Source organism: Solanum verrucosum, unplaced genomic scaffold, assembly GCF_900185275.1.
Source record: "Solanum verrucosum unplaced genomic scaffold, falcon-dt-bn FXZP01000218.1, whole genome shotgun sequence".
In the NCBI taxonomy this organism is placed as follows: domain Eukaryota; kingdom Viridiplantae; phylum Streptophyta; class Magnoliopsida; order Solanales; family Solanaceae; genus Solanum; species Solanum verrucosum.
Window position 1 is genome coordinate 2,136,417 of NW_026020464.1, and position 25,300 is coordinate 2,161,716.

Genomic DNA, 25,300 nt, shown 5'->3' on the forward strand with positions numbered 1-25,300 from the left:
CAACATTTCAGAACAAAAACTAATACAATGGAAAAGGAGGGAATAGTAAATGGTCACTTAAAAAGGCACATACATCGCGTACTCGTGTAACAACAACATACTTAGTGTAATTCTACAAGTGGAGTCTGGGACTCGTGTATCAATCAAATGATAATTTTGAATGAAAAAAAAAAAAGAGAAAAGGGACACCTTTAAGCTCAGGGGGCACTGAATTGGCCATTTTTGCTCTTACAATAATATTGTACTCCAATTAGTTCTTGTTACAAAGAATCTAGCTAATGACAACTCTAAAATGAATGGCAAAAGACTAAATGGAACAAGCTCTAAGTTGGAAAATTTCCTCCCTTTTGCCCCCCCTTTTCTCCTATCTAAACTAGACCTACAATTTTACAAGAAGACTACAATTGAGCAACTTTACAAGGGGCATTGGATGTTACAGTATAACGAGAAGACATGTCTGGAAGAAAAATGAATAGGTTGATGGATGTACAATAGTTGGTATTCATGGCGTGGAGACTTGAACGACGTCTTTCCAACAAAACATGCATTTCATGCTAGAGAAACCTCAGCCTTATTCGCGTAAAAATTGGAAGGCTGCATTTTCAAGCAGTTCATTTGCAGGTTTTACACCGGTAAAATCAACGTCCTTGAGGGAACTGTTAATCTCCTCAACAGAGATTGGAATGCTGCATTGGTAGCAAATAGATGAATGATTGAACATGATCTATTGTCATTTTGACCTATGTTTCTCGGACTCTCAATAAATGCAGATCCTCCGAAAATGCACTACTTTGGAGGAAACAACATGCACTTGTTGGTATTTTTGAAGAGTCCGAGCAACATAGATTTTGATAGCAAATGAGATTAATGAAGTACCTGGAATTATCATCCAATATAAAGTTGTTATCTGCATCATTTGCATTATCTGCATCCTTTGCGTCTTCTTTTTCTTGATCCTTAAAACTGGAAATGACCTGTTCCGAGCAGTATGATTTAGGATCCGAATGCAGAAAAGTTCAGTTAAAATTTTCCATTGAGAGAGAGAATCATTAAAGCTAAGGTTTAGCGTCCCCGAAAGAAGAAAATAATCAGAAAAACAAACAGTTGGAGGATGTAAGCCAATGTCTTATATTGATATACATTAGTTGACTAGCAGATCGTCTCGAAGGAGCATTTCTTAAACACATAATCAATAGAAGACATTGAGTGAAATAAAATAAAAGAAAGGAGGACTTACCTCTGGGGATACACCTTGAGTGTTAAAATCTTCATCCCAGTAAAGTGTACATATCCGATACAACTGTTGACTACTCAGAATCTGAAAAGATGATCCCAACAAAAAAAGACGCTAAGTGACAGATGCACAAATGTGACAACATAAATGCCAAGGACTCGTATCGTAGCATAAAAATTAACTTCAATAGCTTAACACCATACATAATTCATTTAAGTCCCTATCGATCTATATACACTTCATAAAATTCTCCAATAGGATTCTTTGTTTTAGCACTCAAATAACTAACAAAGGAACACGACTTCCAGAAGTGGCAGCCTGGAACTGCCATGTATTATCAATATTTGTATCTCTAAATTAAGTACAACTAAGAAGACTATGAAGATGAACTTACGGGACAGAGATCAGTTGTTAGATCTTCAGATGTAAGTCTTGACTTCTGATTAATAACCTGTAAAGGAGCTATTTAGATAGGGAAAAATATACGGAAGAGATTAGGTGATAGATAATCTCAAAATGGGAGTTAAATATCCATATATGTGGTGTCACTTGCAAATAACAGAAAGAGTTTCCGTAAAATCATACTTAAATGTAAGAAGAGCATTATTAGCCTATGAAGCAGAGTGACATTTATCCACAAAAAAAAAGAAGGTTCATCTTGATTGATTAACTTTGTTCATTCAAAGAGGAGAAACATACCAAAAATCCAACTGCCTGCCTTGCGTGCTTTAATTCATCCAACGAAGAACCAACGTACTGCGAAGGAAAAGTTAAATATATGTAAATACAGTTCATGATATATTAATCTAGGAACAATATACCCTTACAGTACTAATGATAGAGTACCTCTTCTTTCATATTGCCGCACCAAAGTTCTATTTCTTGCAATCCAGCTTTTACATACTCCCCGTTGCTGAATGTACAACACTCTCTTTGAAGGAGAAGGCTGCAATGATGATTAAATAGAATGGTAAGTGGAGTATCTATGACTTTCTGTCTAATCTTCCTACTATGAGATACAAAAAGAATGTACCTATTGAACAGCTGAACATTTATGTAAGAGAATATCTGGTTCAGAATTCTCTGGACGAAAACTGGATGAACCTGCAAAATATTCATAAGTCCACTCATCAGTTTATGGTAATATTAGCACATCACACTGTTTCCTACAATGAAACTTACATAATTTTCTTTCAGTATACTGAGAAGCCCATTTAGGCTCTCAATTACGCCATCCCACGGAGTGGGTGGAGAAGAACCATCAACGGACTTCCGTGGTGATTGCAAGGAGGCGCCTTTTGATGCTTGAGATGCCTAATTAAGATGGGAAGTGCAAGTATAATTAGAAGTTTGAATATGTGAAGTACAAAGACCATAACCCGAAGAACTTTTGAGTCAAAATACAATTAAGTTACAAGCACAACAGCTTATCACAATTTTGAGAACCAACAGAATTTTTTTGAAAGGGCCATGAAATCAAGATAAACCAGAATCCTAATCAAAGCAACAGTGAATATGGTGCAGTGAGTTATTAAATGACACAGATCGCCTAGTGAGTCCTTGTGAGCTAGGGAGAAGTGCTATTTGAGAAGAGGACTTACTTGGGAGATATTTTTTTATTAACAAGCACCAAATGATGTTATTCATATTGGTCAGAATACATACATATATGTACACAACAAACACACATATATAAAACATCGTCATAGAACTTCTAGAAAATATGGCGATTTACCTGGATACATGAAGTCAGCAGTGAAGACAGGTCCTTTTTCCAGTTATCTCGAACAATTCCATAAATCTTTTCGACATAAGCACTGAGCTGTAGCTTAAAAAGTAAAGCTGGCTGCTTTGCCTCAACCTGACGTACAGTGTCGAGACCACCAATTGCAAGGTTGACAGATGAAGACCGGAAACTCTAGAGAAATAAATACAATCATTTTATCAATAAATTTTCTAGAGAAATATGCTGGAATTCTGTTATAAGTAACCTGTATATACCTCATTCTAGGATACGAGTAGACAAACTACTAGAAAGTTAGGACACAGGAGGCCACCTAATAAGTAAGTCAATGGTGAAATAAATGCGGGATTGTTTCTTACATAGTGCATCACACCTATAGATAAGTGTATATTGTATATCATATTAATCAAATTAGAATCAATATGACTAGTTCTCCTTATTCCTTCCTCATCATTCGAATCTTCATCACTTTATCAGATCCAATTCAATCTGTATGAGAATTTGTAAGTTATTTCCGCTTACTGGTGCGGTGTTACATTAAAATACTTCCTCTTCATCACAGATATTAAGCATGGTACCATTTTCAGATCAGCGCACAGAATATATATACGATTAGTTCATGAACTATAGAAAATCATCCCGCCTAACTGCTATCAACTCCACCTTCTGAAATCTTCTGATTGTCTGACATCGGTCCTCTAAGGGCTCTCAAAGGTTTATAAGGGTCTTGAACTACTTCACTCATGGCCTTGACGTTTTAGGTTGGAAGCTCATCTTCTTTGACATGGTATCAGAGTAAACCTTTGACAAGCCTATTTGCCATTGGTAAGTCAGAAGTAAAGATCACGTGTGAACTCCAAATATTGGGTTAAACGTGCAAGAGGATGTTGATTTGTTTGTTGTCCCGCATAGGTTATGTAGGGACTTCCAAAGGGATTTATATAAAGGTCTTGGGACACTCCTCCATAGTTTATCTTGCTTGTATGGTGAATGATTTGGACTGATTTGTATCTTGATCTGTTAGCCATATGTTTCATTCTGTCATCTTATTTGATTTATATGCTTCTTTAATATTATGTGAATCTCTTTTTGCTACCGTTATATTTTTAAGTGCTTGGGTGTTGCTCTTTTGTTGTCATAATGTTCTTGCAATTATGTTCCGATAATTGTTCTCCGAGTGTCAATTGGAAACAACCTCTCTACCTCATAAAGGTAGGGGTAAGGTCTGAGTACATCCTACCATCCTACCCTCCCCAGACCCCACTTGTGGGATTACACTGGGTATGTTGTTGTCTTAGTTTCCATCTGCTCCAGCTTCATTTCCTCCTCTTCCTTTGCATCAGTTTCTTTTTATTTTGAAGATATCTAAACTTCACTTATGAAGTATGCTTTGTTCCCACAAAACATTGATATTTGCTTTCAATTCAAATCATCCAAAATATACATAAAGGAACTATGTTCCTAACTTTGTCTCTGCTTGTTCCGCAATATATCTTTAACAACTACTAAAAGCATGCTTCAGCCTTCCATCACCCACTAGACTGACAAGATTCTTACAGTATTACTTTGCAACCTCAAGTGGTTTCACCATTATGAGTTTGATGGGCGCGTTCGGTCGTCAAGGACTGGTTCTAACTTAATACATAAGTTAGCAGTGCAATAAATGCACCACCGTATTTTGTATATTGTGTTCCTAGTTTGTTTCTACTTATGAAACAGTTTATGACACATACCAATACAGTTATTTCTCTCTATTTTCTATTTTCCCCCTCAGATCTTCAACATCAATAGTAGCATCAGAGACCTGTCCAATTTTGTCAAGTAAAGTAACAGGGAACTCAAATAATAACTGCAGAAACTTTCTATAGAAGTGCTTTCAAATACACAAAGTAATACTGCAAAATGTATAGCCAACAGAAACTTTAATTCAATAGTTTTAGGAGCACATTTAATAATAGAGATGAAGAAAGAATCAAAATACCTGTGCCATTCTACCAAAAAATGATGTTGGTTGGGGCGGTCTACTTGGAGCTGAATCAGTAGTTTTCAGTGTATGCTGAAGTAAAAACAACAAAGTTGCACTGTTGGACAGCCAATAAGCCATGTGATTATTGTTTGTCTCATCCTGAAAATTGATATAAAATGAGCATGTGTGTTTATCATTGAGTTAGAGAGACAGCATTTTTGACATAGCAGTACAATACAGGCTAGTGTGTGTATTACACTGATGTTATGACTCGTGAACTCCTATGAACAATACAACATGATCGCTGATTTCGACATGATATTGAAAGTTACCTCTATCGCAGAACCAATCATCTGAATAAGACGATCAAACACGTTAGTTTTTTCTGCTTCAAAGGAATTCCAATTAAGTAGGCATTTGTATATGGTAAATGCTGCCACTGGTTTCCCTTCACTGAACCCTAGATCTTGACTGACACATTTGATAAGAATATCCACACTCTCCTGCAACATAATGTTAAAGAATATATTAGAATTAGTAGCCACGGAATCATCACATTCATACACAATAAAGTGGAGGAATATTTCCTGTGCTGATGTATTATGCCTCTGTGAATAAAACTTCTCAAAAACTAGTAGCACAAAATTAGAAAAATAACTATGTTTTTTGTGTTCATGCAGAACAGTATATGCACGAGTTCATCTTTAAGCATTGCATACACACAAAAAATCATTTTACTCAGTTCCCAAGGATTAGCTCACTTGGAAAAGGTACAGGGATTTGAGGCTTGGGTCACAAGTTCAAGCCTGACGCCAAGATAACTAAGCCTAATATTCAAGTTGAGAAGGGTAGAGGGGAAGGCCTATTATCCCTGAGTTTCCAAGGTAGCGGCTGGTCCTAAAGGTTGGCTACAGCTGGATTTCTCGGTATCAAAAAAGTAATTAAAAAAGCATTCTGCCCAGGGTTTAGGACTAAAAGGGAACTCCAGTGATAAACATATGCAGCTATGTACTTCCGATACTATCTTCTGCAGTAGATTTTCTCTTTTTTATAGGTATAACATAACTTTTGAGAAAAAAAAAAGTTGCAAGGAAGGTAGTTTTCAAGATGCATCAAGAGAAGTTCGGAGTGTGTCAGCAGCACTCTTTATTTGTTCATTTCTTTAGCTGCCATTATGTATTGATTATTTTTAACAAAGAAATAGCCAGTGAACAAGGAAGTACAAGGGATAATACAGGAATGAGGGTGAAGATAAGGAAGAAGAAATATAAAATTGGAAGGATTTGAACGCCCATCTCCCACCAGAGAAGGAAAAAGGTAAGCTGTATCAACCTCTTAGCGACATCAGAGAAAAGAAATTCAATCAGTCCTATATTTTCCCCACTGCTCATTAAATCAAAGATAATGTTTAATCCTGGTTTTTCTTTTGGGAAGATTTTGACTAAGCCATCAACTCGGTATCTGTGAATCTCACTCATACAATAGAGCTCAAACCACAAGCCTTTTAAAATAAATGTTTTTGTGGCATAGCATGTTTTAGGAACTCCAATTTTGGATATTCTGTTCCATATATTCTCAAAAAGTACTAAATCAGAGAAAGATGGCAAACAGAAGGAAATCTGATTGAAAAATATTTGATCACTTCCTGGGTACATACCCGCTGCCTATCAGCCATGGATCTCCTCATAGACTCTGTACCAAACCATTTTGTTGCTCCAGCATTGGATCTCCTCATTGAATCTGTACCAAACCTTCTTGATGGTACTGCAGCCAGTGGTTCCTGAAAACGGTCATCATGTCAGAACAGACATTATGCAAAGCACCAACATGACTGTTACTCCCTTCATCCCAGTTTATGTGACTGTAATCTAGTGCACACAGTATTTAAGATGTTATTTTAACTTATATGTTATACTAGTGATAGTGTAAGAAAACATTAGAGTATTAGTTGAAATGTTAGTTCGATAGAGAAAACATCATCTCAATATTTAAAACTTGAACACTATGAATTTGAATTCTTGAAAGTAGTGAAAGTTGTCCAGAAATGGAATGGTGTCAAACGTTTTGGGATGTTCTAAAATGACAAGAGTATCATACAAGTTGAGACAGAGGAAGTATATAACAAAGCACTAAAGGTGAATCCTTCACTTACATGATGACCGTTTTCAGAAGGCTGCAGGAGGAAAACAGAAAAAAGTAAAAAAAAAAAAAAGTGAGGAAATGTACAAGAAAGCTATGAATTTTTTTTTGGCATTTCTATGGTATCAGAGGCAGAGTTTTTACTGCAAAACGACTTGAAGTTCTTCCAGTTGGTAAATTTAACGCTTGCTGTCGAAGAATCTGCTGGTCTTCTATATCGGAAAGTTTCTCTTCAAGCCTGAGATACAAATGTTAAGTTAAACAAGATATTCAAACTAACTTATTTCATATGATAAAGAATCTTGTATTTTAACTTGTACAAATATTATGGATTCTGTTCAAATTTTGCTCTAACAAGAAGAGAAGCTATAAAAGAAATATTGGAGAACATACAGAAGCAATATACATGGATCTGTCATCTGCTTTAGTCGAACAGATTTGACTAGGTTAAACTACAATTTAAATTTTTACCCAAAAAGTTCAATTTTCATAAAAGCTAAAAAGCCTATAGAACACTGGCTGAGTTGATATTCATGAACCCCAAGTAAACCAGCTGTGGTATTCAATGCAAGTCATAGGCAATCTATGACTTGGTTCTTCGTTAATGTCTGTAGTTACCAATTTGAACTTAACAACTGCTTGATATAACAAGCATTTTTCAAGCTTGATCCACATGGTCATAGGTATGGGTACGACGATAAAATACTGATTGAATTCCAGCTTAAGACTAACAGCTACCATATTTAAATGACATACAAAACCATATTTTGAAAAGAACAAATAAGATAAGAGGCCAGAGCTGTTGAAGAAACCAAGCCATATATGTAAAACTTTTTAACCTTTGCATGTTAAGCTTCAACTCAATTATCTTAGCCTCTGCATCCAGAGCTTGCTTCAATCGCTCCTCACTTATTTTGCTTGTTTCCTCATATTTTTTCTCTGTTTCATCAATCTTCTTTTCCAATGAGTTAACAAGAACCTGCAACATATAATAAGCATGTTAAAAGCTAGTTCAATGACTTAATTATGATAATCACACATTGGAGACTGCAATCCTGGATTTATAATCCTATGAAAGAAAAAAGTGAGCAAGATATAAAAATTAGAAGCAGCAAGAAAACTGGTCCCGACAACAATTTCATCTGGTATTTATTGAAATTCAAGAAGAGCATCTATTAAGTAGTACATCACAATGTAAATCTAACATCTTCACCTTGAGCTGCTCATTTTCAGCGGTAATCTTGCCCGATACCTCCTGATCTGCAACCTGGAACTCTACTTCTTCCAACAACTTTGTGGCAGCCTCAGGATCCTTCATTAGCAGCTCTTTCGAACTGTGGTTCTCTCAATCAGTAACGAATGAAAAAGATGGGAAAATAAGGATCTAATTGGTGCGAAATTCAACTGCAGAACTAACTTAGAACTGTATTGACAACAAAATACCAACAATTGCAAAAGTTATGAGAGGATCTGGATTCAGCGGAGATCAAAATGCAATTTTGGGTCAACTACAGATTAGATTCAATTCAGAGGAAGCTGAGGTGGATTGAAACAATTGAACCACGAATCTGCTAGGAGGTGTATGCAGTTATTTTTAGTAGGTATAATGTATTAAAAATATTAAAACTTAGACCATTCAACTCCACAACTTATTTGGGACTGAGGCGTAGTTGTCATTGTTAGACCATTCAACTATGCGGAACGAAGGATGATATCATAATTGACTTTATGCTTTAGAGAAACTATGATGGATTATCCCAGATTAATACTAAACCATATAAAGGTAGAACAAGTAAAGAAAGACTGTTTCAAACAAAGAAACTGACATGAGTAAAATTTCATTACCTTTGCATGGCATCCTTCAACTGACTTATCTTAGACTCGGCCTCCAGAACTTGCTTCAGTCGCTCATTACTTACTCTGACTGTCTCCTCATATTTTTTCTCTTTTTCATCAATTTCCTTTTCCAATGAGTTAACAAGAACCTGCAACGAATTTGACAAGATACTAAAAGCCAGTTCGACAACTGAATTATGAAAATTATGCATCAGAAGCTGTAATGGATATAATCTTGAGTGAGAAAACAGTGAATAAAAGAACAAATTTGAAACAACAGAAAAACTTTCCCTGTCAGGATTACTTCATGTACTTCTTGAACTTCAAATAAAGTATCCAATATCCATTAAGTAATACAACAAAGTTAAATCTCACATTCTAACCTTAAGCTGCTCAGTTTCAGCTGTAAGCTTGTTGACCTGAACCTGATCTATAACCTGGACCTCTTGTACAACAGATCCCTGTTCCACGATCTTTGTGGAAGTCGCACGTTCCTCCGTGACCACCCCCTGATCTATAACCTGGGCCTCTTGTATAACGGATCCTTGCTCCACGACCTTTGTTCCAGCCTCACGTTCCTTCTTGAGCAGCTCTTTAGTTTCTTGAAGCTGAAGCCTCATCTCTTCCAATGCAGACTGTAATTTCATTGTTTCCTGGGCTTTAGCTTCCTCAAGCTTGTCCTATATAATATAGTTTCTGTCAGTTACTGTTATAGAAACAAGTTGCTAATACAAAATAGAATCACATTACGTTTTCTGTTAATTTTCAAGGCTTGTTTTACCTTGGTCCAACTCCAAAGTCCAACAATAACAACTTCATAGTGAAATTAATTTTCATCAACAATTCAATCATGCATGCATCATAAGCAAAAACATGTATATGCTTTCTTTTGATTCAGAAGTTGAGCACTAAGATAGGCGATCACCAGTTCACTAAAATATTCTGTTTCAACAAACAAATTTTTGCAGAGTTTCTGAGTTCTAAACATATAAATCATAACCGAAGCATTTTCAGAAAAAGGTTAGACATCATTGTTAGCTATAGAGGAGAACAAAATTATGCCATATATATGATGGGGTACTGGAAAAGATGCACAATGAAAAGTCTACCATTGTGCTTAAACATTGTAGCTCATCATGTTGGAAATATCATGCATCATAGTTCAACATTTGGTCGCAAACAGAAGCCTGAATACCATGATTAAACACTAAGCACCTTACACCATTTCAACCAGCAGCGCCTACAATTTCTGAAATTGTTGACACTAAGCAACTGTCAACAATTTCTCCTCATAATAAACTAGCATCTCTTTATCATTTCCATGTTTGGTTATATCGCATTGCAAAAATAATTCATTCAAAGAATAAAAGTAATTCACCATTGTCTAGGAATTTCTAAATTGGTCATTCTCTTCAGAAAATCTTTTGCGCGAGAATCATTCAACAAAGTTAATTGATATATACTTGTAGAAATGCATATCCCATCCAGGTTCTTAACTTCCATTAGATATTCTGTGCATTCTTAAATGCTATGAGCTTTCTTCTTTTCAGAAAAGTGATCCTTCAGGTACATCATTTCAAGGAGTATTTTGTTTCTGAGTGAGAATCTGGGAGTGAACCATTAGTTCCTCAGAAGTTTCTAGCGTGTTTTTGCCTTTGATAGGCCTAAGTGATTAAAGCTGCAGTAAATGGAATCTATTTTCAATTCCTTAAGTTTAGGAATACAATTGGATATATGTCTCAATTATCAAGTGTAAGACCTGTAACTCACGGTGATGTGCAGAAAAGATGGGCCTGAACATATATAAGATGAACTCATTTTCTTTACACTGAGTGGAAGGGACGACATTATAGATAATGAACCTTTTAGAACCTAATACCAAATATAATACTGGTATTAATCTTGAAAGTTAAAAGAAACTTATTTACCCTCATGCGCTTCTCCACCTGTAGTCTCTGTGTCAGCTCTTCAACTTCCTTTTCCAGCTTGCTTTTGGCATCTTGGAGAGCTCCAGTTTCTTTAGCTGCCTGAATCAGAAAAGAAAATCAAGACATTTAACGCATTTATTAAGGTTTTGAACTCCAACACATGAAATACCAATCCCAACAATGGGATTTGCAAGTTCAATATGGGGAAATCTCATGTACTATCCGTGAATTTCGTCAAAGACTCTTAAATCAATTGAATATATAAATTGGCAACCAGCATTCAGCAATTCAAGTACAAGACATGGATATTCATTTATTTAACTTCGACACATTCATGATATTTTCATTGAATGATTCAGAACTAGTTGTTATTCTGTCATAACTTCATACTGGGAGAATAATGATAAATACAAGTGACACGGATCAAGGGGCATAACAAACTAGCATGTCATACAAAAAACTTTGTGACCAATAAAGGCCAGCAGAAAGAGAAGTTCTTACCATCTTTAGCTTCCGTAGTTCTTTGCGGGCCAATTTAGCTCTCCAGGCACATTGTAACACAACTGCTGCTTTCTTCATCCTCCTATAATGCCGCCGTTTCACACATCTCCGCCAATCACTCTATAATCAATATAATCAAGGTAAGAAAAATTACAGCAAAGCTAAGTGTCAGTCAAAACATGTAAAATGGATTAGTTACTTGAATTCTAATTATCATAATGCTGAACCAGATCAGGATAAAAACTGGCACTACAATGGTATGTAAAAATTCAGAAAAGACAGTACAAAGTCCCTCTATTACCTGTATAAAGATAGCTGCTTTTTTTCGCTTTCTGAATTGAAGCTCATTTCGAGAAGCCATGCCCCGCAGTCCTGCTTGAATGGAAACAGCTGAAACACACAGCAATCCATAAGATCTCCTTGCGATGTACTTGCGTGCATCTTTTTGGATCCTCAAACAGGCAGCTTCCCTCCTCATGCACTCATAGAGAGCCCGTTCGGTCTGGCCTGCATAGGCATCATGAAACTGTTACAACATTTTTTTATTGCATAAGCAAACCATTAGAGGCATTATTGAATTTAAAGGAAACCAAATCCCAGTGTCACGGAACGGAGTGCACAGGACCCAGGATGTAGTCACTGCCAATCTAGCTTTTTATTGGCATGTGGTCATAGAACTAATATAGAAATCAAGCAGGTTCATACCCCTACAAACAGCTTGGACTTGGATTGCTGAAACTCGTAACAACAAAAACTTTTTTCGAGCGTAGTATGAGCGAACTTTTCCCTGGATTATGATAGCTGACCTGCCAAGGACCTCATTTCGGCGAGTGTCTAATTCTGCCATTTGACCAGCTCTAAGAAACACTTTTGTTTTACCAACCTGCAATTATGTAATACCAGATAGAATGACCGTCACAAGTAAAACTTTATAAACTTAAACAGAAGTCAGAATCATACCAACAGATGATACAAAATTGAACAATGTAATACAAACAAAAATCTGATGTAACAAGAAAGTAGGAAACCTAGATTACAGGTTTCCCACAAGATTCTCAACTAAATGACCAAATACTCCAATTAAAAAGAAAAAAGGCACTGAACTTTCTGAGCAGAAAGAATAAGCACGATTTCGAGTTGTCCTAATTCTGGGGAAGGATCTCAAAGATCCTGAATGGGCTAAGAAACTGTTCTTAGACTAGGAGTCCGGGATTTTATTTGTTTCTAGATTAGAGAGATTCTATATTAGTTTAGGTAGGTAATTTATTTGTAATTTCTTGCCTAAAGGAAACAAGAATAGGGAGATATTTTACTGATTGTTTCTTGATTTCTGGCTGAAGTATTCAGCACAAAAACATAATCTCTCTTTAATAGATAATTCTTAATGATTTTTCTACTTATGATTAACCACTACCAGAAGAACGACAACCAGTACCTGATAACCTTTGAGGCCAGATTTCTCTAAAAGTCTTCCGCAAGCAGCAACCTCGTCAATTCTATCAAGGAGAAGACTAACATGAGAGAAGAAATGTGAAAGAAAGCATGGCGAGAAAATTTCTAAATGTTAACAGACCAAAGAAAGAAATGGATAGAAACCTTGAAAACTCTTTGAATTGTGCTAATTTCTAATACAAATATTACCTTCCATTTAAAACCTCAGGATCAAGGACCTTAAACCGACTTAAGAATTCATCAAATGGTTTTCGAGTAGGAAAGCCAGCACAACTGATCCGAATAGCCTCCAGAACTCCCTAGAAAAGATTTAGTTGTGAAGCACCCAGTTTTGCAGAGACAGTATAATTTGTAATAGACAGAGTTGTTAAAGAGTACCCCACAACGAAGCTGCTGGAGTACATTTTGATTCTCAAAAATTTCTGGCTTCAAAAGATTATTTGGCTTCACGCAACGAACATAATGAGGCTCTGTGGCATTAAGTGTCTCAAGCAATGATTGCAATTGTTGCTACATCAGGTACAGGGTAAGATATTTCAGAGGCATGAAGCAATAATTTAAAAAGGTTGATCAAAGGCTAGAGGAAAACATACTTTAAATCGAGCACCAATAGAGGAGAACTTGGTATGTTTAGAAGAATCTTCAGGTAAAGGTGGAAACAAGCCAGAAACAAAGGGGCACTTTGAAGCAATAAGTGTTTCTTGGTGCTCTGGAACTACATAATCCTTATTCTTATCCAAAAAGAACTCAGTTTGGTACGTGACCTGACATGAAAGAAGTCAAAACAACTTTGAGCGACACTTGTTTTTCTAGGTAATAATTGCATAACCCTCATTTTGTGATGTAAAAGATATCTTGAAGAACTAGTTTCCGTACTTACATCACCAGCGTAGTGGCAAACAGTAAAATCCGTCCGAGACAACTTTGGCTTGCTGAACCGCTTATGATCTTTAAAAGTCTGATATAGCTTCTCAGCGAAGGTCTCATGTGTTGATCTTGGGAACATACTGACAGAAGAGCCACATAAGTAGTAAACACCACAGCCAATGAGTTTTGTGATTAATTTTGACAATTATACCAAGAGAAAGAAAAATTAGAGTAAATTAAAGAATTGAAGTGCCTGCATACCAAGCCTCATCAAGAAGAGCAATAATCCCCCCAGGTTTCTGAAAGAAACGAAGTATTCAGAACATAAGCATGGCAAAATGGAACCAAAACATATCAATACATCAACAACAACATACCCAGTGAAATCCACTATGTGAGGTCTGGGGAGGGTACGCAGACCTTACCCCTACCTCGTGGAGGTAGAGAGGCTGTTTCCAAAAGACCCTCGGCTCAAGTGCAACCAAAACATATCAATAAAATTTAAAATCTATGACATCACAGAAAAATGATGATAAAAGCACACATATTGTTTTCCCTTTTTACCAGAATAACTGTGGAGGACAGAAGTGCATCAAATAGTAATGTAACCACCATAAGACAATTTGACATGCATTGATGATTAAATATAATTGGTAGAAAGATCTACTTTGTATAGAACTCTTTAGAACTCTTTATCTGGCTACACTTGTATATGCACTTGTCCCATTTTCTGCCAATAAATCTTACTCTGTACATTTTTTCGAGAAAAGTCAAAGATGGTGATAAAATATTTCATGATCTACATCACCTTTTCTATAAGATCAAGAATATCTTGGTTATCAATGAACTCTATGTAACTCCAGTCAATTTCCTCCTTGGTATACTCTTCTTGCTCCATCTTGAAAACATGCTGGCAAAGGGAACAATAAAAGGTTTTAGTATTTATATTAACATTTCTCAGCTATGAGAGACTATCAAATGAATGACTACACAAACCTGGTTGAAATGTTGCTGCAGTTTTTCGTTGGTCAAATTAATGCAAAATTGCTCAAAACTGCATAGAAGAAATCAATAATCATAACCAAAGAAAGAGCACCAAAAAGCAAATTGAATAAACTAGCACGAATACTTTTTAAGGCTACTCATCTAAATGTGAACTCAACACCTAAAGTGCTTTAAGAATCAGAATGTGTGTATAGGCAGCAATAAATATAGCAGGCACAATAAACCGTATCCAAGATAAATCCGGTAAAAGAGGCAGATGTTGATAGAGAAAAAAATTATGGTTAAGTTGGATCAGAGAGGAAAATGAGCATTTAATTCCAAAAATCCAAAATGGCAGAACAGAACTTTCATCCAGCACTCTGCAAGAACTTAACCTCTGTGAATGATGAAAACAAAAGCATACCGGTTAAGCACCTGTTTGTCTTGAAACTCTCAAATCCATAGATATCTAGAACACCAATTGAGAGAATTGAATCGGGATCTTGGCCAATAGAGTTATTGATCTTGTTCACTATCCTGAACAATAATACAATATTTGTCTTGGGTCAAATATGTTTGGTACAACTAAACAAGCAATAAAACTTAATCACCCTGAATTCAACTAACCAATCAAACAATCTTGAGTAAACTATCTTGGCTAGAGCATCTCTACTGAGAGCTGCAGCTTCTGGATCAAGGGACTTTGTAATGGTCTCATCACGAGTGAACATGACACGTTTGCACATGGAGTCCTCAAGGGACTTCTCATCACACCTAAACAAGATTTCACCAAAATGAAATTTACTTCTTCTTCAAAAAAAAAAGGAATGCAAGGGTATCTGGAGACTATAAATAGAAGAAACCACTTACATGAATAGTTCAGCTGCAATCTTTAGATGGAACCGAGACTTATCATCCTTAGGTTCCGAAGCATCAGTTTCTGTTCCCTTTGCAAATTCAATGTTTCCCAAGTGAAGAATTGCAGCCACTACTCTAAAAATAGCATCCTGCAGTTGAATATTAAAACTAGAGACTCTCATGAAGTAACCCATGTATCGAAGAATGCAGTGATGCTAATACCTGCTCGTCGTGACTTATCCCAACAACATCCATGGCTTTCCTTGTTGCCAGGTATTCCTCTGACTCATCCACTCCAGCTAGTTCAAAAAAATTTGATTGGTTCAGATAATGAAATGTCCTTGGGTTCCCTACTTTATATTTTTCAACATCCTGCAAGAAAAGAGAAGGAAAGAAAACAAGTAGCTCCAACTTAGAACAACATTGTATGATCCTAACTTGTTGAACTATGTGATAGCTCATCTAGATGCTTATATGGTTTAACTTTTAAGAGGAGTCACATTTATTTATTTAATAAGCTCTGACATATTGTTATGGAATATGTTCAGACAATAATATTCTATGGTCTTTATAGTAGTAGTGGCATCAACATCTAGTCCTTAAATTGAAAAAGTAGACCATAGCAGCTAATGCTACGGCTTCTGCGGTCATACCACACTAGGTCTATTGTACACAACTTTACTTTGTATTATTGCAAGAGGATGCATCCACATTGCTTACTTTGTAATTCTTCAAAAATAAGAAGTAAATAAATAAATGAAAAAACAAAAAACTTCTCTTTTCTTTGTTAACATATTAACGGTGCTTAATTAGAAAATAGAAAAATTGCATCCAGAGGAGCAAGCAATAAGAATGATGTAAATCCTAATACAGGTAAAGTGATCCCCAAATACTAGAAGAAAGCATTTGCAAACATAAAGGCACAGTGAAATTACCTGAGGTGGCGCAGCACAAAGCAAATAGAAACAGTGATAATTTCTCTCAGGATCAGAAACTTGACAAACACGGGATCGTTCCAGCAGATATGTTTTGATGGCAGCACCAGATATCCTCCCCCTTTTATCAAACTGGAGCTCCACAAACTTACCGAAACGACTGCCAAAATACATGTTGGTGAAGCAAAATTCATAAGTTAAACCGAATGTACAATATGAATAGGAATAAGCATCTAAGTTTCTGGTCTCCTCACCTTGAGTTGTTGTTTCTGACTGTCTTAGCATTACCGAAGGCTTCTAAAACTGGATTTGACTGAATCAAGCAAAAGTTAAAAATGTACATATATCCAGAAATGTTTTGAGGTATAGCTGATTGATTGATTGATCCATATTTATTTTGAACAGATTTTATAAAGTCAATCTTGACAAGAAAGTGGCTATCTCAAGATTCCAACAGCAAAATTAATTGAAACAAAGTCGAGCAGAGAAAATTAACCAAAAGTTAACCATACCTCAAGGACTTGCTGCTCCACGCTCCTTCCCTCAGCTGCAGCTCGTCCTCCCATATATGCAAGATATTGCATAAGCATTTTTGTGCTTTCTGTCTTGCCTGCTCCACTCTCTCCACTTACCAAAATTGACTGGCTTATCCCCTCATGAATCATCTGCCTGCATTCAGAAGCACAATGTTAAAGATTATATAGTAAGTTAATATTTTGAAAGCCACTCGAAAAACATGAATCTTGCCTGTAAGCAGAATCAGCAACAGCAAAAGGATGAGGGGGCAGCTCCCCAAGTGCAACTCCTTTGTACTGTTCCATCACACTTTTAGCATATAAATGGGGTAACCGCTTGAAGGGATTCACGGCAATCAAGATACTCCCAGTGTAAGTCTGAATGCATCCAATCATATCTTAGCTTTCTCGACCAGTTTATTCAAGATATTACAAAGAAAAAAACTTAAGGGATTGTTTGGTTGAAAGGATTAGCAAAAATTATCCCAAAAAAAAATCTTGCATAAAATAATACAGCGTTTGGCCGGAGGAATTAGAAAATAATCTATGCATAATTAATCAGCATTTGATTGTTATATTATCCCCGACATAACTAGCATAACATTTTCTTGACAGTATTAAATAATATTTGCACTGAGTTTATATGGAACTTATGTATTATTTTATGTTAGATAGAAAGAGGAATAAGAACACGTAATTAGCAACATGTCCATAAAAGTACTTGAAACAAAAATTCCTTAAAGTAAGTAGTCCCTAGATAATATGTCATGTATTATAATTCACCGCATGCAACTGCAACATTATTACTCATCGCATAAAATTCCTTCATTATTATTCCATGTATAAAGAATCTCTGCATTATAATCCTCACATAACTAGTATGTGAACCAAAGAGCCCTTCTAATGTGGAACAAGAATATGTATTAACATACAGAGAAAAATTATATTAAGACAAAAGTTCCCTTTAAGTAAACAGTCCCTATATAACACTCTCTGTATTATTTTCTGGCGTCAACCCTTTCATTATTATTCAATGCTTAAACAGTCGCTACTTTATAGTTCCCCGGATAACTAGCATGAACCAAAAAACCTCAATGCCAGAAAATTATCAAGATAAAAAAAGAAATACAGTTGATTAGAAAAATGCATAAGAATCGTCCTTAAAGTCTTACATATATTTCATTCATGTCATATCGGCTTCGCAAATTCTGCAATACTCCTGGTTCATGCAGATAAGAAAGTTTTGTCATATCATCCACGCCACAAGAAGGCGCGTCAGTATCTCTTGCGTACACATTGGATAGATTGGCCGTAACCTACAAATGAAATTCAGGGAGATTTTTCAAACACATTCAGATACCAGAAAAAATGAAAGATGTAATCCAGAGTTTGGTAGCAAGCATGCTGCAAACACTAAAAATGGACACCATTTTTAACTCATAAAGGCTTTTCCAAAAAGCTCTATACAAACAACATAGTGAACAGACCTTCACTCAGTATAACCATATCTAATCTTGTTAATAATATTGCCTGTTGCGGCAAGAATTTTTCTTCTGAGATAAAAAAAAATTAACTACAATAGTAGTTTTTGTAGCTGGAAACAAGAAGACATAATCACATTATCATTTAACTATTCTCCATAGGCACCAACCACGTTGATTAAACACAATACAGATAAAACAGAATATTAAAGCTTAAAAGCCAATGAAAAAGGAACTCTGAATGATAAATAATAGTAAGCCAATTAAGGCGTATACTAGTGTAAAACTTACCGTCTTCTCTGAGTTGCAGTCCACTGTGATCTCTTCCCCATTGATTTCAACAACGACCCCATCTAGCCAAGCTACCTCTGGATCCTCAACCCATACATGAGATCCAACCACAACACTGGCAGAAACACTCTGTACAACATTTAGAATTGTGGAAGTCTCAGTCACAGCATCAAAATCATTTGTGCCTTATAAAGAACGATGCACGTTGAAAGTATGATGTATATACTAGAGAGGAGATTTCATAAGCAAAAAGAACAAAAGAACATGACATAGAATCAGAAAAGAAAAGAAAAGAAGATAAGAGACATCAAATATACTACACATGGAATCTAAATTTGTCTACATATTTTACTCTTGAATAAGCCAATTTGACTCCCAGTAACATATGCTAATGATTTAAAAGCTGAAAGATGAAGCGTCTACTAAGGTCAGTCTAATGGAATCTTGTTTACAAAGTTTATTTATTAGGCCTGGAGAAAAAAATACTTTGCAGAGAGTAAAGCCAAAACACATACATGTACTTCTATTTTGTTTCAAAATAGAAACTTCAGGGATAGCTGCTTTAATCTTTCAAAAAGCTCTAACTTGGAGGTGCATATGCAGCACTCGACAGTTGAAAGTGAAAAAAGTCTACCCTGAGTGATGAAAGTTTGGTTGCTTATGCACTCATTAGTCAATAAACAATATGGACAAGGCCAAGTTAAAATACATGTACACCTTCATGGGGACAGCTATAAAACTACCACTCTCTTATAATAAATCTTAACCTGCTGAAAAATATGTTCTATTTCCCTCCCATGAAAATGTATGAAACTAGATAATAGCAACAAACTATATGGCTATTGTATCCAAACAGATAAGCCAAAGTTGTTCAAGTGCCTAACACGTGGAAATTCTTCTTGATACTTAGTGGAGACGAGTATTGAACCATGTCGAATTATGTACTCATCTCGTCTAAAAGCTTAAGTTGTTAGCCGAGACGGACCTAGGTAAGGCCAAGGGTTCATCCAAAACCTCTTCGGCGAAAAATTACATTGTTTATACATGGTTAAAATTATATTTTATGTATATATAGTAGATGTTGAACCTCTTTGGTTTCTTCTTGTGTTCACTTTTCATAGTTTGAACCCCTTAATAAGAAAAATCCTACCTTCGCCACCAGTTGTTAGAACACATATATGCACTTAATTATACCTCACCATTATGCTATCAAGAAGCAATAATAACCCTTCACAAGAACAACACATAGTTTAGGTAAAACAAAATTTACCACCTTTCTATACTCCTTCAAGAGAAAACAATATATACTCATACAATCCATAGTTTAGCTAAAACAAAATTTACCACCTTTCTATACTCCTTCAAGAGAAAACAATACTCATACAATCCAACCACAACTGTCAACTATTTCAAGAAAAGCTCAAAACTTTAAGCAAAACCCAACATGCAAACTAAAGAAATTCTTCAAAGAATTCAAGAATGCCATACCATTTCTCAAGAAACACAATGGAGACCTATCAAGACTCCAACTTTTCCCTTCAAATTCACAACCCCACAAAAACCATTGATATATTATCCTTTAAAACACCCATAATGCACCTCATTATGTAATAAATACCCCAAAATGCCTTTAAAGGTGTGACCTTTGGCCTTCTCTTCAACAAAAATCCAAGAAAATGTAATAAAAAGGACAAGAAATTGAAAGGGTAAGGGTTTAGAAATGAAAAATGGGAAAGAAAAATGAGTAAGGGGTATGAAATCAATCAGTCAATATTTTGTTTTCTTTTCTTCTCACAAAAATATGAATGAAAAGGAAAAGAAAACAACCCCTTTTGTAAATCTTCCCTTTTCCTTTTCCTATGAAAAATGGTTGTTTTTCTCTCTTTTCACAATGCCAATGATTGTGCTGTATTAATGTTTTGTTCAGGAATTTTGTTTTGAGGTTTCTAAGGTTGGTTACTTCTGTTCACGTCAAAATGCAGGGAGAATCCACAACACGAATGTGTCTAAGGAGAGAGAGACCAATTTTTTTTCAAAATTCCCATAATGCCCTTTTGTCTTTGTTGTATTTGCATATTGTTCAATCCCATATATATTTATTTGTTACAGAAATTTTACACAAATCTCGTAGTGTTAAGAGCTGATTATATTTTATCTCTTTTCTTTTCCAAATTACAAAAGTACTTTTAAATTGGGAAAAAGGACAAATATACCTCTGAAATGACGTAAATGATATGCAGATATCCTCTGTCATATTTTTGGGACATTGGTGCCCATGTCGTCAAAAAACTAGAGCATATATACCCTTCACTCTAACGGAAGATTAAATAGGGACATGTGATACAATCTTATTCGTCGATTAGATATTTAATAAATGTCGGGTCGGTGGATAAGATTATGACACGTATATGTCCGTTAGTATAAATGGTATATATGCTCTAGTTTTTGGACGGCAATGTCCAAAAAGTATGACGGAGGGTATATGCATATCATTTATGATAGTTCAGGGGTACATTTGTCATTTTTCCCTTTTAAATTTGATGGAATCCAGATACATCCCAATATATCACGTCTCAATTTCGGATACATTCCTCAACGTCCCGACACATCATGTCTCGATTTTGGATACATCACACAATGTCTCGATACATCACTTAAAGTGATGCATCCGAGAATATGAATTTTTGTAATTTTTTTCAAATGATAAAGGAATTAGTTGTGTATTTTGGTAGTTTTTCCATAAATGATTATAATTTATTTGAATAGTTGTTACATGTTATTTGATAAGATATATTGTGTTGTATCATACTATAATTTAGTAAGTACCACATTTGAATAGATTGTATCCTTCTACGTCGTTACATAATGTCACATATTTACAATTTAAATGATAAATCTACGAGAGAAGTTGGATACGAAATAGAGCAACTATAAAAAGGTAAAGTAAAGGATAAAATATGATTATTAAATAATAGGGATAAGGGTCTGAAAAATATCCCAACTTTGGTCGGATTTGCTGTTGCGATACCAAACTTTCATGAGGACCTATTACCTCCCTAGACTATTTAATACCGTATTTTAAACATATATATTTGCCCACGTGGACATAAAAAATAATGCAAAATTATAAATAATAATGTGTCCACGTGGGCACATATATACCTTTAAAATACACTATTAAATAGTTCAGGGAGTAAAAAATACGGTATTAAATAGTCTAGGGAGGTAATAGGTCCTTATGAAAGTTTAGTATCGCAACAACAAATCTAATCAAAGTTGGGGTATTTTTCAAATCCTTATCCCTAAATAATAAGTAATGAAAAATTATTAAAGTGACGATACAATCAAACGAACAATTATTATATAAAATAGGACTTTCTCGTACTATCTAATGATGGATTTAAATGATATTATGCAATAATATATATGTAACAATAAATAAAAATACAATACAATGGGTAACAATTATCCGAACAAGGTGTTAGTAACAAATGTGATTTCATATTAACAAAATTAAAGAATCAATTCTAATACTATAAATGACAATAATATTGGATATTTATTCAATAAGTTTGCATTGGTTTAGGCGGTGAAATACATAATTTTTTATTTTTTTAAATATTTAGTCATGTAATTAATACTTATCAATTATACTTATTTTAACATGACTTTAAGAGCATGTCTGGATTGATTTTTGGTTTATTTTATAATTTTAGCTTAAAACCAAGTGTATATAAACATTTTTAAAATTTAAACAAACACCCAAAAAATGCTTAAAAACTATTATAATTTAAAAACACTTAAAAGAAGTTGATCCAAATAAGCTCTTTTATTAGTACTTTCACTTCATAATCATTTCATTATGATTTGTTAATTAGCCACATATGTTTATATGATTTCATTATGTTTTTTGTTGAATATTTAAGCAATGTAATCACTCATCACAGATTTAATGTTATTTTCTTAAGAAACACCTTAATTAGATCTAATTAGCTATATTTAACTAGAACTAAAGAAAGGCCCAAGAGACAAAAGAAACCCTTCGATCAAATGAAAGTCTCTAGTGCTAGTATAGAAATTCTATTCGTTAATAAGTATCAGAATAGATTTCCATTTAGTGTTCAACTGAAGGGTTTCAAACACTTGAAAGGCGAGGTAGATTTAATGCTACGCCTTTTTTATGTCGTTTATATGAAGAACTTATCGGGGGAATCTGAAACCCACCCCACTCCCAAAAAAAAAGATCGTAAAATTGAGATTAAAAAAATATTTTTTAGTAATTTTTTTTATTTATAAATTTAAGAATTCATCACAATTAATTTGATTTGATGTTTTAAAAATACAAACCACTTAGCTTATATACACCCCTACTATACTACAAATATTTTGATATGTGCACGCAATGTATTAAAAAACAAAAAAGAACTTATGAAATTAAAAGAAACAAATCATGTAATTAGTGAACAACATTTCAATGGTATAAAAATATCATAAACCATCTAATTTGAAATAAACAACTAATACCATTATTTTGGAATAAATAATCAAATATAATAGTTAAATACAAAATATACTTAATAATATCTAAAATTATATATTATTGCTCCATTCTTGGGCTTCTTAACTTAGTGATGGTAAACTTAAAATATTTTATTTTTTTGCAAAATATTTAATTCAAATAGTTATTGTATGCATAGTTTATTTTGCTTCTTGTATTTATGACACTTTAGCTCATCCAATTCGCACAAAGAGAATGTTAATACAGTACCTCCTCTTTACCCTAAATAATATAAATATCACATCAAAACTTAAAATTTGATAGTCAAACTTAACAATTTTATATCTGATTTTTATTTTGAGTATTTTAAGTTCAATCTTGGCTTTAGTGGTTTCAAATGCAACGTTACAGCCCCTTATAATTTAATTTTGTGACGGTATGTCTTTAATTTCTTCGACTAGTGTTAATTTTGTGACATCCAATACTAATTTGATAAATACCTCCTCTTCAATCTTTTAGCAAAGATAAATATAATACTACCTTGTGCTTGGATTGATTTTTAATTTATGAGCAAGGATAGATGTAATAGCATCAATATGCTCAAATTAGTTCCTTTAATTTAAGAACTTTTAAAACTTAAATTACGATTTAGATTAGAAACTCAAGATGAAGTCATATTAAAATCGTAGATCGATTTGTTTTAGTAAAAATGTTTCAATTAATTATGTGTATTTTTTTGAAAAGTTTCCTAATTCTATGGTGCTCTTCTTTTTTAAATTACGATTTAGATCAGAAACTCAAGATGAAGTCAAATTAAAATCGTAGATCGATTTGTTTTAGTAAAAATGTTTCAATTAATTATGTGTATTTTTTTGAAAAGTTTCCTAATTCTATGGTGCTCTTCTTTTCAATGGCAATTCAAGAAAATGTAGAAAATGTGATGTACAAAGACAAAATTGAAGTAAAAGGGTTAAGAAATAAGAATGAAAAAGAAAAACTTTAGTAAAGGATATATATAAATTACATGAAATCAATTACTTTCTTTAGATGATGAATGAAAAAAAAAAAAAAAGATGATAAGGTATATACTCTGCAAAATAAACCTTACTAATAAGTAATTTTTTTTAATCAATAGTTTTAAGTTTAAATTTTCGGAATTATTTTTTGTTAGGATCATTTTGACTTTAAAATGGGACTTTATAGTGCGAATCCAAATTATCGTGGCCTAAAACAAATAACAAATACAAAATTGCATTTCATTCCTCTGCTTACTTTTTTTTTTCACTAATTTTATTCTTGTCTTCCTTTTTCTTCGCTGCTTGCCGTCATTCAAGTTTTTGTTCTTATTCGTTGCTTTCAACCATTAAAGTTTCTTCAAAACTCATTTTTACATTTTATATGTAGTAAACGTGAACCGTTTCGGATGAATAATTTGCTAAAACACTCGAAATTTTGAGAGGAGCTCATATCTAAAATTTGGGACGGTTTAGAGGAGATTTAAGTAAGCTCGATTTTAAAATTTGATGTGCCACAAATGTGAATTGTCTCGAGTGAATAATATATTAAAAGACTCGAAGCATCAAGAGCAGCTCATATCTGACATTCGAAATTGTTTAGAGGAGATGTAAGTTGATCAAAACTGAAAAATAATACATATTTGTAAATATTGTATAAATAACCTATATAAATATATCATGTATATACATCTCCAATACATAATTATACATCATATATATACACAATTATATCTGTCATTTGGTCACAAAAGCAAGGGTATTTTTGTATCAAAGCCCATAATTCCATAACGCTTTCCCGCCAAAACGGGTGACAGTTGAACTCCTCTTCGTTAAAAGGGTATAGAGTGGGCCCTATCTTCCAAGATCTAACGGTTGACAATTGCCCTCATTTAAGTCGGGCCCATCCAAGTTGATTAATATAAAGAAAGATTTTTTTTTTTTTCCAAAAATAGTCACCAATAACTATTCTAGACTTTCATATATGAAATTTTAAATTGTAGGATAATGATTAATTTTTTAAAAAATAAAGTCAAAAAAATCTGAAAAGGATAAAG

At 34.2% G+C, this 25,300-nt stretch overlaps 2 protein-coding genes across 6 annotated transcripts in view; both read right to left on the reverse strand.

Annotated features, from left to right (window-relative positions):
• The window catches only part of LOC125808712 (flocculation protein FLO11-like), a 119,056-nt gene that overhangs the window by 81,575 nt on the left and 12,181 nt on the right, over positions 1-25,300 (reverse strand). The gene's annotated exons all lie outside the window — the stretch shown is intronic.
• On the reverse strand, positions 198-20,410 carry LOC125808877 (myosin-6-like). 5 transcript variants are annotated; one of them, XM_049488542.1, is made up of 42 exons: positions 20,220-20,410; positions 18,732-18,860; positions 18,132-18,275; positions 17,192-17,337; positions 16,957-17,113; positions 16,699-16,757; positions 16,445-16,604; positions 15,732-15,881; positions 15,522-15,658; positions 15,279-15,425; positions 15,087-15,188; positions 14,664-14,721; positions 14,476-14,577; positions 13,929-13,966; positions 13,681-13,807; positions 13,394-13,564; positions 13,179-13,310; positions 12,990-13,099; positions 12,784-12,844; positions 12,054-12,231; positions 11,650-11,855; positions 11,349-11,468; positions 10,848-10,946; positions 9,477-9,599; positions 9,303-9,392; positions 8,929-9,068; positions 8,297-8,417; positions 7,923-8,062; positions 7,228-7,321; positions 7,097-7,117; positions 6,602-6,724; positions 5,277-5,447; positions 4,960-5,103; positions 2,970-3,152; positions 2,417-2,548; positions 2,268-2,338; positions 2,081-2,180; positions 1,934-1,990; positions 1,629-1,685; positions 1,238-1,318; positions 877-974; positions 198-686 (listed from the first exon to the last, which is right to left on the reverse strand). In XM_049488542.1, exons 1-42 carry the CDS (start codon positions 20,220-20,222, stop codon positions 572-574), a joined length of 4,797 nt encoding a protein of 1,598 aa, XP_049344499.1. In that variant the 5' UTR covers positions 20,223-20,410; the 3' UTR covers positions 198-571. The 5 variants fall into 5 exon arrangements, with proteins under 5 accessions (XP_049344499.1, XP_049344498.1, XP_049344501.1 ...); XM_049488541.1 differs by having other exon boundaries at positions 9,303-9,599; XM_049488544.1 differs by lacking the exons at positions 8,297-8,417; positions 8,929-9,068.